The sequence below is a fragment of the Zingiber officinale genome, chromosome 5B, assembly GCF_018446385.1.
Source record: "Zingiber officinale cultivar Zhangliang chromosome 5B, Zo_v1.1, whole genome shotgun sequence".
Lineage (NCBI taxonomy): Eukaryota > Viridiplantae > Streptophyta > Magnoliopsida > Zingiberales > Zingiberaceae > Zingiber > Zingiber officinale.
This window is the reverse complement of record NC_055995.1, coordinates 120,128,240-120,140,115: the sequence shown is the minus strand read 5'-3', so window position 1 is coordinate 120,140,115 and position 11,876 is coordinate 120,128,240. Positions and strand designations below refer to the sequence as shown.

The 11,876-nt window shown below is 43.4% G+C and overlaps 2 protein-coding genes across 2 annotated transcripts; one reads left to right on the top strand and one right to left on the bottom strand.

Annotated features, from left to right (window-relative positions):
- The first annotated feature begins 433 nt into the window (after window positions 1-433).
- On the top strand, window positions 434-2,596 carry LOC121986989. Its single transcript, XM_042540909.1, has 2 exons — window positions 434-536; window positions 2,073-2,596. The coding sequence occupies exons 1-2, from the start codon at window positions 434-436 to the stop codon at window positions 2,594-2,596; spliced, it is 627 nt and encodes a 208-aa protein (XP_042396843.1).
- A 5,474-nt stretch (window positions 2,597-8,070) lies between these two features.
- On the bottom strand, window positions 8,071-11,130 carry LOC121985616 (cation/H(+) antiporter 19-like). Its single transcript, XM_042539184.1, has 3 exons — window positions 10,809-11,130; window positions 10,499-10,730; window positions 8,071-10,400 (listed from the first exon to the last, which is right to left on the bottom strand). Exons 1-3 carry the CDS (start codon window positions 11,105-11,107, stop codon window positions 8,178-8,180), a joined length of 2,754 nt encoding a protein of 917 aa, XP_042395118.1. The 5' UTR covers window positions 11,108-11,130; the 3' UTR covers window positions 8,071-8,177.
- Window positions 11,131-11,876: the final 746 nt, after the last annotated feature.

Genomic DNA, 11,876 nt, shown 5'->3' with positions numbered 1-11,876 from the left:
ATAGGATTTTTATTTTATTAAAAATGATATTTTTTATTTATTTATTTTCTGATGCAGGTAACAGAAGAAGATTTGAATGAAAATGATCTCTTAAGTACCAAATTATCTTCTATTTTATCTTTTTTTTTTTGGTTTTGAGACATTGTATGTATGAGATTGTTAGATATTATGTTTGTTCTAACTTGGTTGTGTTGGATTCGACGGGATCCAATCCATGATGTTGGCCTACAGATTATAATTAGTTGGGTTATTCCTTAATAATTTATTTAATTAGCCCAATCACTAAAGTCTTGATGGACAGACTAGTGATTGTATTTCTTATTGGTTCGGTCTCATCTCTTGCTCTACCTATTAAGAATTAGGGTTTGTTGTTATTATAAATAGGCACTTAGGTCTAGCCTATTTGAATGCTTATTACATATTCTTACACACGATGGCTTATGGCAACCCTAAGAAGTACACACAAGAATCCATCTCCCCTCGTAGAGCGAAAGAGGTGAAGATCGAGTCTTCAATGATGTCGGCGCTCAACGCAAGTAATTCTTATTCTCTAAATTTGTTAATATACTTGATTAGATCCGCTTTACGGTAGAAATCTTGATTATGGGATCAAGCTTATGTCACTTTCTACCATCTTAAGATAAATCTAACATTTGGTATCAGAGCGAGGTTGATTGAAGTATATGAATTGAGATAATATGTTATTACCTATCGACATGTTATATCTAGTCGTTTGATGCCTTACAAAAAAATATAAAGGTAAATAACTTATATTCACAATGAAGAATATATTTCGATCTCGTTTGTTTGAATCTGAATTAATTGTGATTTTAGTCTTGAAACGACGGGCATGCATTAATTGTGATTTGTGTGCAATAATTTTCTTTTACTAAACAAGAGCGTTTGTTTTGAATGGTAATGCAATTATGTCTCAAAACAAATATTTGATGGAAATTAATGACATAATTAATTGCTAAATATAAATCAATGTTGCATAAGTTATTTAGATGATTTATTCATGATATCAAGATGACGATCATAATTATCAATGTTGTTATAGCATATGTCATTAATGGTTGCCATATTAGTTGTCATATTAATTGTCATGTTATTTATTAAAATAAATATCTTATGTGATTAATGTGCTTTCGATAAATCATTTACCATAATATATTAGGAAATAATGTCCATATTATCTTTATATGATTACATGAATTTATGCTTGATTGATTTAATTATTGACTTCGTCATCTCGTTGTTTAAGGTATTAACGTGTTGCAATATTCTTAATTGATTTTAAATCATAATTATTATTTTCATGTATATAATTAAGGTTCGCATGATTGAAAGCATGACATAAATATATTAAATTTAATGTGGGACTCTTATTTATTTTCATGATAAATCGATCCAACGGAAGATTTATCAATTAAATAACTAGGAATAACGAAATCACACTTTTGTTACATTCTTATATTAAAATTAATAATTGGCCCAATCGAAAATTATTATTTTAATTACTGAATGGAATTTATTATAGTATGAATTTATCTTCTGACTAATGGTGGGGTGAATTCTAACTATAATTATGCTAAAGTTTTTATGGAGAAAATTTATGTGTGTTTATTACAGTCGACCCAATGGAAGGTTGTAATATTTTGCTATTTTTTGATAGAAAATTTATGTTTAATTTTCTATAATACTTTAGCACTAACGCACAATTTAATCATAGTTCTAAATCAATTTAGTCCAACGGTGATTTGAATTTAGTTCTATGATTAAGTCAAAAATCTAACGGAGAAAATTTATGTGCAATTATTACAATCGGCCCAACGGAAGGTTGTAACATTTGCTATTTTCTCGATGGATAACGTATGCCATTATTCTCCATCATAATTTTTGGCACTAATGTAATACTTAATTGTAGTATGAATTTATTATCTGCCCAATGGTGATATAAATTTAATTCTATAATTACATTAAAGTGTACTTCTTCAATCGCTTATGTATTATGATTATGATTTATATTTTCCATTATTGTTAATGAGTATGATTTAACTCTATGAACGCAGCTTCAATTACGACCCAAATCGCGCCCATTGAAACTCTGACAGGTAGCAATTTTAAGAAATGGAACAAACAGATTCGCCTCGTTTTGGGCATTATGGACCTTGATTATGCCTTACGGGTTGATAAACCTACCCCACTTTCAAACACTAGCACTCAAGATGAAAAATCTGTTTATGAAAAGTGGGAAAGGTCCAACCGTTTGTCACTTATGATAATGAAAGGTTCCATATCGTCGGATATTCGAGGAGGCGTGCCTGATTCTGAAAATGCTAAGGACTTCCTTGATTCCGTTGAGGAGCAGTTTCAGAGTTCCTCTAAAGCACTTGCTACCACACTAATCATCAAAATGGTAACTTCTAAGTACAACGGCCTTGGTGGTGTTCGTGGGCATATTCTAAGAATGAATGATATGGCTGCTCAACTTAAGGCCATGGACATGGAGATCTTTGAGGGCTTTCTCGTTCACTTCATTATGACATCTCTTCCTTCTCAGTTTGGTCCTTTCAAGATCAACTATAATACTTAGAAGGAGAAATGGAAAATGAGCGAACTGATCAATATGTGTGATCAGGAAGAAGAAAGACTTAAGGCTGAGACACCTGATAGTGTCCACTTTACCACTCAACGATAGGGCAAGAAACGAAAACTACATGGAAAGGACAAAAGACATGTGAAGGAAAATAATGATGGAAATAAGGCAAAGACTTCAGGTTCCAAGACTCGCAAATGCAACTTTTGTCGCGAGCCTACTCATTTTCAGAAGTATTGTCCAAAATTCAAGGAGTGATTAGCTAAAAAGGTAAAACGTTTAGTTATGTTTGTTATGAATCATTTCTTGCAAATGTTCCTACTGATACATGGTGGATTGATAGTGGTGCTTCTGTACATATTACTTGTTCATCGCAGGGATTCAGTTTCGTGAGGAAGCTAAATAAAGGAGAACACAACGTTTTGGTTGGAAATGGAAATAAAGTTCCAGTTGAAGCCGTAGGAACTCTCTCTTTAGTTTTGGAGAGTGGTTTCAAACTGGATTTATTTGATACTATTTATGTTCCCAATATTACAAGAAACCTTATTTCAGTTTCTCGATAAAGGAGAACGCAACGTTTTGGTTGGAAATGGAAATAAAGTTCCAGTTGAAGCCATAGGAACTCTCTCTTTGGTTTTGGAGAGTGGTTTCCAACTGAATTTATTTGATACTATTTATGTTCCCAGTATTACAAGAAACCTTATTTCAGTTTCTTGACTTGTTGTTTATGGTTATTCTGTCTTGTTTGAGAATAAAGATTTTACCATTTCATTAAATAGCAAAATTGTTGGTTCTGGTATTTTAGAGGGAGACCTCTTTAAATTATGTTTAAATGCTTCTTCTGTGAACATATTGGAATCCATGCATGAAAATTGTACAACCTAAATCAACAACAAAAGAAAATTAATGGATGAGAATTCGTCAATACTATGGCACGAACGTTTGGGCCATATATCTCGGGACAGAATGCAACGTCTCATTAAAGATGGAATACTTCATTCATTAGATTTCTCTAATTTCGACACATGTATTAAGTGTATTAAAGGAAAATTTGTACAAAAGAACAAACATGGCGTCACTAGAAGTAATAGACTATTAGAACTGATTCATACTAATATCAGTGGTCCTTATACTCTTGGTATTCATGGGCATCGTTATTTCATCACCTTTATTGGCGACCACTCTCGTTATGGATATATTTATCTCCTTCGTGAAAAATCTGAAGCACTCTAGGTTTTTAAGGATTATAAATCTGAAGTTGAAAACCAACTTGATCGAAAGATTAAAGTGTTTTGATCTGATAGAGGATGAGAATATTATGGAAGATTCTCTGACTAGGTCGTAATCCTAGACATTTTGCCTTATTTCTGAAAGAATGTGGCATTATTGCTCAAGTATCTATGCCAGGCACGCCTTAGCAAAATGGTGTCGCTGAGAGACGTAATTGTACCCTTATGGATATGGTACAAAGTATGATATGCCAAACTTCTTTACCTGAGTATCTTTGGGTTGAGGCTCTTAAGACAGCTATGCATATACTAAATCATGTTCCTACTAAAGCTATACCTAAAACCCCTTATGAAATATGGGCACAAAGGAAATCAAATATTGGGTATATGCGTGCATGGGGGTGTCCTGCAGAGGCTAAAATTTACAACCCAAATATACGAAAGCTTGATCCTAAGACAATAAGTTGTTATTTCGTCTGTTACCCAGAACGTTCAAAGGGTTATCGATTTTATTGTCCATCACATACCACAAGAATAATCGAAACTAGACATGCAATATTTTTGGAAGATGTTGGTAATTGTGGTGATAACACGTCTTACAAAAATATTCTTGAAAAGGAACGTGAAATTTTAAATGTTCCCATTATTTCAAGAGATTTGATTATCCCTGATTCTACAGGAGAATCATCAAATAATGAGACAATGCCTAATGTTTCAGACCACGTTGATGAACCTTCCCTTATTATTGTTCATGACCCACCTTTACGAAGGTCAAAACGAATGAGAAAGCCAACTATGTTGGTGCGGGAAGCATCCGACAATCAAACCTGTGTTTTGATAGACAAAGGATTCAAAGTTAAGGTGTGTTGTGAACTAACGTGCTTGATTGAGTGTTTCAGATAAGTCCTAACTGTAGTTAGGCAAGGTAAAAACCCTAGGGGGTGGTAACCCTAGGTCATAAGGAGTGGTAACCCTATACGGAAAGTTTTGGTGGGTCGAGTGCTTCAGGCAAAAGTCCTAGGGGGTGGTAACCCTAGGTGGAAAATCATGGTGTCGCGAACCAGGTGGAAGACTGGACGGGTCGGGAAGCGGGCGTCCAACAGAAAGTCCGGAGGCATCGAACACCGAGCAAAAGTCCAGTCGATCTGGAGGATCGCACTAGCAAAAGGTAAAATCTCCTGAGTGGAGTAGGTGAGGACGCGTTCCCCGTAGAGGGAACAGTAGGCGTCGGGTCGACCTAGGGTTTCCGGTCGGAAACCCGAAGTCAAACCCGGACAATCTGGTGATTGCCAAGTTTATTTATATATATTATCTTTTGTGTTCTAACTCTGTTTTGCAGGTAACTAATAGTTTATGCAGAGTTAGAACTGACCGGGATCGGTCGATCGAACCTTAGATTCGGTCGACCGAACCTCCAAGCTACCAGATCAGATTTTCAGAAGTTGGACCGGGTTCGACCAGGGATCGGTCGACCAGACCTCGGGATCGGTCGACCGGACCTCGGGATCGGTCGACCGAACCTGAGATAGGTGTCGACTGGATCAAGCCGAGGTGTGCGGGTCAGAGGAGACTGATCGGTCGACCGAACCCAGGGATAGAGTTTGGCCAGATCGAAGCGGAGCGACGGATCGACGGATCAGATACGGTGCAGATCATCTGATCGGTCGACCGATCCGCTTCGGGTCAAACCTGATCCCGAGACTTGGGGATCTGGATCAGACCTTGCAGAGCTATAAAAAGAGGCATCAAGGTGCAGCTCAAATCATCGAATTCCGAACAGAAGTTCTGTGCTCTTGTGTGCTCCGTACGCTTCGACAACGCCCTGCTGCTACAACGAACTGAAACCCCAAAGCTCTTCTAATTGCTTGTTCGTTGGTATAACTTTCTTATTTGCACTTAACTGTAATTGCTTCTAGCTTGTAATAATTCCGGATTTATAGTTGTTGCCCACGTAAAGCGATCAAGGATCGCGGGCCTTCGAGTAGGAATCGAGCTAGACTCCGAACGAAGTAAATTGACTGTGTCTTCTGTGTTTTGCATTAACTTTCCGCTGCGTTTCTACTTTGTGTTTTAAATCGATAAAATAGCCACGAGCGCTATTCACCCCCCCTCTAGCGCTTTCGATCCATCAATTGGTATCAGAGCGGGGTCGTTTTGAATCGGTGCAACCACCATTCAAAATAATTTTTTCATGGTATTTTCAGATTTTTCGGAGTCAATTAGAATTTGGCTTTATAGTTATATTCTAATTCTTTTCTCGAATCGATTTTCTGCTCGAGGTTGGTGCAACACCACCCGAGTTCGTGTTCTATTTTTTTTCATACCGCACTACTAAGCCAAGACCAAGTCCTGGAATTTTCTTGTTGTTTAATTTTTATAGTTGATCTAAAATGGCCCTTCAAGAAGGCTACAGTACAGCCCGCCCCCCGCTATTCACCGGAGACGACTTCGGGTACTGGAAGGGTCGGATGGAGGCATATCTCCAGACTCATTTTGAAGTCTGGATGATCGTCAAAACCAGACTCCAACTACCAACTGATAACGCCGACAAACCACTACCATACGAGGACTGGGGCGCATCTCTGATTAAGAAGGTGGAAGCTAATGCCAAGGCGACCTGCACCCTCCAGTGTGGCCTATCAAAAGAAGAACTCAACCGTGTCGGCCCCTTCAACAGTGCCAAGGAGTTGTGGGAGAAGCTCATTGAACTTCACGAAGGAACGTCCGCCACCAAAGTAAGTAAAAGAGACTTAATCTTCAACAAATTATTTAATATCAAACTGCAGGAAGGTGAGACAGCTGCCCAACTCCATGCCTGGATTCAAGATCTGCTCAACGGTCTTCATGCAATTGGACAGAAGGTAGATAACCGGGACATCATAAGGTACTCTTTAAACGTCTTTCCGAGGAACACCTTATGGGCATCCATGGTAGATGCCTACAAGGTTTATAAGGACTTATCTACCATTAAGTTAGATGAACTTTTTGCAGAATTCGAACTTCATGAACAGACTAATGCACGCCCGACCGAGAAAGGGTTGGCTTTGGTTGCAGGAACAGGGAGAATGCGCGAATCAAAGATAAAGCGCAGAACCGAACCTGAGTCAGAAGAAGAACCAGATTCGGAAGACGACGATGAGCTTACAACCGAAATAGTCAACCTGGTAAAGAAACTTTGCAAAAAGAAGTGCTTCAACAAAAAGGATGTCAGAAAGGCCATCCAATCCAAAGAAGCCCAACCAAGCTCGAAGGTCAAATTCGAAGTGACCTGCTACGGGTGCAATCAGAAAGGGCACATCAAGGCAAACTGCCCGAACTAGAAGGATCCAAAGAAACCAAAGAGGAAGAAGGCTTTGAAGGCAACAGGGGACGAGTCTTCTTCCGAGGCATCCGACAACGAAGAACTCGAGCAGACGAATTTTCTCGCATTGACAGACCGGGACTACACCAATGAATCCGGAAGCGAGGACAAATCGGAAGCTGAGTCCGAAAGAAGCCACGGATCCGCATCCGTTTCCGAAGGGCCAAACCCCTCAGTAAGTAAAAATCGTTTATATAGCTTAATTAATTATTTAATGCATAAAGTAGCTAAGTCCAAAATTCGAATCAAGTCGCTTCTGAAGGAAATAACACTCCTTAAAGAAACGACCAATAACGAATCTTTGACTGATCCAATTCAGGCTGGAACCTCAACTCAAGTTCAAAAACTTGAAGAAGAGAATTCCAACCTGAAAAGTCAAGTCAAGGATTTGAAGACAACCTTAGAATGATTTTCCTTGGGATCCAAGAATCTTGACTTGATTCTTGGAACACAAAGGGCAATCTATAATAGAACTGGACTAGGATACAAATCGAAAAAGAAGTATAAGTCATATTTATAAGTGGTGGAATGGTGTAAAAATCAAAAAAAAATATACATATAATGATTCATCAATGGACAATGAAATCAAATTAATCATATCTTATAACAAATTATAAATTTTTAATTCAAAAAAAAGTACCCTGTGAAAAACAATTGCTTTTAGTGGAAAATATTCTGTTTTGACTGTTATAAAATTTATTTATTTTTCTTTATTCTTAAACAGTAATTAGCGATCAATTCCAGCGGCTATCGAATTTGGACTATTCCCGACATACGGCCCTTTCCAGACCCGTTGGGTCCCATTTAACCCAGGCAATCCAGGGCTACGACGTCCTAGGCCCCACCACGCTGCATCTGTGCAAAAAGGAAATAAAACGGCATTTTCAAAATGTTCTTCACAGGGAATTTGTTGGAAGTGTACACTGAGTTAATCCCAAAACAGCAGACGCAAAGCCTGGAGGTGAGCGAGAGTGATACCGAGCCGCTTCTACTTGACGAAAGGCGTCCTGGGCGTGTCGGGGTCGTCGTAGATCTCTGCCCCGTCATCCGCCGGAACGACCGGGTTCGCCGCCGGGTCGTACTGCTTGATGACGAGGACCGAGGAGGAAGTAGCCGAGAATTCAGACGATGCCAAGTAGTTTCCGACCGGCCCCAGCTCAGGGCAGTCGTTCTTGTCCGTCAGCGCCACCGTGGGCGCCGACTGCCCCACCAGGAAGAGGTTGCACCGGCCCACAGCCTTGATGGCAGCCACTACGTCCGACTTCAGGCCGACCGCCGTCTGCTCCAACTTGATGGTGGAGTTGTTCGCCATCACTTTCTTGCGAAACTCGGCGATGTAGGCCTCGTCGGCGGCGATCTCGTTGGCGTCCATCCTGATGCTGACGGAGTCGCGGTTGCCGTCGAGCATAGCGCCAATGGCTTGGGGGATGAACCGAACGACTACGAGCTGGATGCCGGGGTGCTCTGCCATGCGCGCGCCGAGAGCGAGGGCCTCGCGGTCGTCGCGGCCACCGAAGAAGAGGACGGCGACGGTGTAGCAGACCTCGCTGGCGACGACTTGGGCAGCGCCACCGAGGCCTCGATCGACGAGGACAGCGACGGAGCAGGGGGCGCTGCGAAGGACACGCTGGTTGACAAGGTGGTAGCCGTGGCCGATGGAATCAAGAGAGCCATCGAACTGCTGCATCTTGTGGAAGGGGAGGAGGATGAGGGCGGCGCGCTTTTGCTCGGCGCTGCTTAAAATGTCTGTGTGGATGGTTTGGAGGTCGGAAATGGCGGTCATGGGGCGGAGGCTGACGTTGCTCAACTGCTGGAAGGTCTGGAAGGCAACGACGAGCTGGTCGGCGCTGTCATGGTCGGCGCTCTGCTTGCGGTTCCAGAAGGGGAGGCCGTTTCGGCGGGCCTTATGAGCCATGTTGATGGCGGAGGAGCGCTCCGAGAGCTCCATAAGGTGCATGGCGTAGACGGTGAGGCCGCGGCGGCGGATGCCGCGGGCGGACTCAATGAGGTTGATTAGGGTGGGTATGTTGCGGCTCCCGTGGAAGCAGGCCAGCACCCGGAGCTCGCTTTCAGTGTCCCGCAGGATGGTGCGGTGTTTGTATGACGGCGTCCGCCGTGCCGGCTTGTAGATGGCCATTACGATTGGCGTCGTGATGAAGGTGGTGAACAGAGCCATGAGCACCATGATGGCGAACGTCTCGTCGTTGAGAACCTTGCGGTCCTTGCCAATGTTAAGGACGATGAGCTCAACGAGGCCCTTGGTGTTCATGAGGAAGCCCAGCGTCACGGCTTCCCTCATGGGCACCTTGGCAAGAATTGAGGCCAGGATAGTGCCGCCAATCTTACCGATGCACGCGGTGGCGATAACGAGGACAAGGAGGGCCCAGGACTGGCCGCCGCTGATAGTAGCGACATTCGTCTTCAGGCCGCTAGATACGAAGTAGAGCGGGAGGAAGAGGCCGGAGATGATGTCCTCGATCTTCTCGATTAGCACGCCAGCGAACGGACCGTCCTTGGGCACGAAGATCCCGATGATGAAGGCGCCGAACAGCGCATGAATGCCGATAGTGTCGGTCACAAAACCGGCGGCGAGCACGGTCGCGAGAGTGGCACATATGAACGTCTCCTTAACGGGTTCGCCGCTGGGGGAGCGGCGGGCCATCCAATCGAGCACGGGGCGGACGCAGATGGCGACGAAAGCTACGAAACCAACGCCGGCGAGCAGGACCCATAAAGAGACCAAGAGAGAGCCGGAACCGGAGATGGCGATGGCGAGCGCGAGGAGAATCCACGCAGCGATGTCGTTGACGGCGGCGGCGGACATGGCCATGCGGCCAATGTCTGTGGTGAGGAGCTTCAGCTCGGCGAGGATGCGGGCGAGGACAGGGAACGCGGTGATGGAGAGCGCGACGCCCATGAACACGAGGAAGGGGCCACCGGGGACGCCTTCAGCGACGGTGTGGCGGAGCGCGACGGAGGTGCCGATGCCCATGACGAAGGGAAGGGAGATGCCGGCGGCGGCGATGATCAGAGCGCGCTTCCCGGTGCGGCGGATGGAGCGCAGGTCCAGCTCCAGGCCGACGAGGAAGAGGAAGAAGATGAGGCCGATATTCGCAAGCGTGTCGAGCACCGTGAGGCTCTGTTTCGGGAACACCGCGTCCAAGAACCGCTGGCTGCGCCCCAGCGCCGATGGGCCCAGCAAGATCCCTCCCTTTCACACAAATTTACAAACAACTTAAGTGCGCTTTCCAATACTAAAAATCCGGCTGCGACATTTAAACAAACACCTGGACGACCGCGAAGTCTTACAATGATCTCGGCAATGACACGCGGCTGGCGGAGCGGGCGGAGGAGGAAGGCGAGGAGACGCGTGACGACGATGACGAGGCAGATCTGGACGATGGCCAGCGGGACCGCGTAGTCGAGCGGGTTATCGCCCTGCCACGACCCGTTCGACGTCGCCTTCATCGGCTTCAGGCACGTCGCCGTCACATTCGCTAAAGTCGCGGTCGCCATAGTCGATCCTCTTCCCTTTCCCCACCTTCACGAACCAGGCGAACAGAGATGCAAGCGTGAAGGAATGCAACAGAGTTAGGAAGGAGTTGATTTGAGCGCGTACCTCGATGGCGCCTCCCGCAAGGACGGCGAGGAAGAGAGCGGGCGCGAGGTGAAGATGCCGGAGGAAGAAAGAGGATTAAAAGCTTGAGGACGGACTGTGATGGAAGAGACGCCATCAAAATCGACAAATTTAAGGAGAAACGAAAACAATGGCGGCGAGCAAATGTTGGAGACGAAGGGCCAGAACGGGAAAGACAACCAAAGCCAGAACAACCGACATTTTATGGAAGGGTCACTAACAACTGCATTTTTAAAAATAATAATAATAATAACCTTAAATTCTTTGTTAATTATTAACATATGTATTTTTTATTTTATTTTTAATCGTCCCGTCCACATAAGTAAATCAATTTAATACCGAATATTTGAGATATTTTGAAAATTATCTTCTTCAAATATCCGCCATGGATGCCCTAAGTGTTATTTAATGGCAGTGTAAATGTTATTATTTAATTATGTACTTAATTTTTAAAATGATCTTTAGCTGTCCTCTTTGAGGGAAAATTAAGGAGACTCAAATTAGTTAGCTCGGTCACGATTTCGTAATCAACTTATCCATTCCTGATTTCAGGAATGATCCTATCTGAAAATGAAAGGATGGAAAGTTTCAGATAAAGGATGGAAAGTTAGAAATATGACTACTGTATTAATTGAATATAGATAGTGTTTTGCTTTATAAAATAAGTAATTTCAGTGTCGAGATAGGGAAGAGATATCTGATATTGGTCCTCCGACGTTCAAGTCAGTCACTGGAAGTGTAGCAAAAATTGGAGCAACAGTAACGAAAGCGCAAATAGTAATAACGCGTACCTTCGCCGGTGATGAGACCCCCTTTATATAGAGCCCTGGTGGGCGACGTACACGCCTCTCGAGGTGTGAGCACATTTTCCAATGTGCCCTATGAAAAGGATCTATTAGAAAGTGTCTCTGACATCATGCATATCCCTGACAAGACAGTAAAAACTTCCGCTATACTATCCGCTTGTCGACCATGGCTCGTGTCAACAACACTATCTCTCAAAAGGATATCGAGAGATATAACAATGGTTCCACTACTTGACCGAGCGGA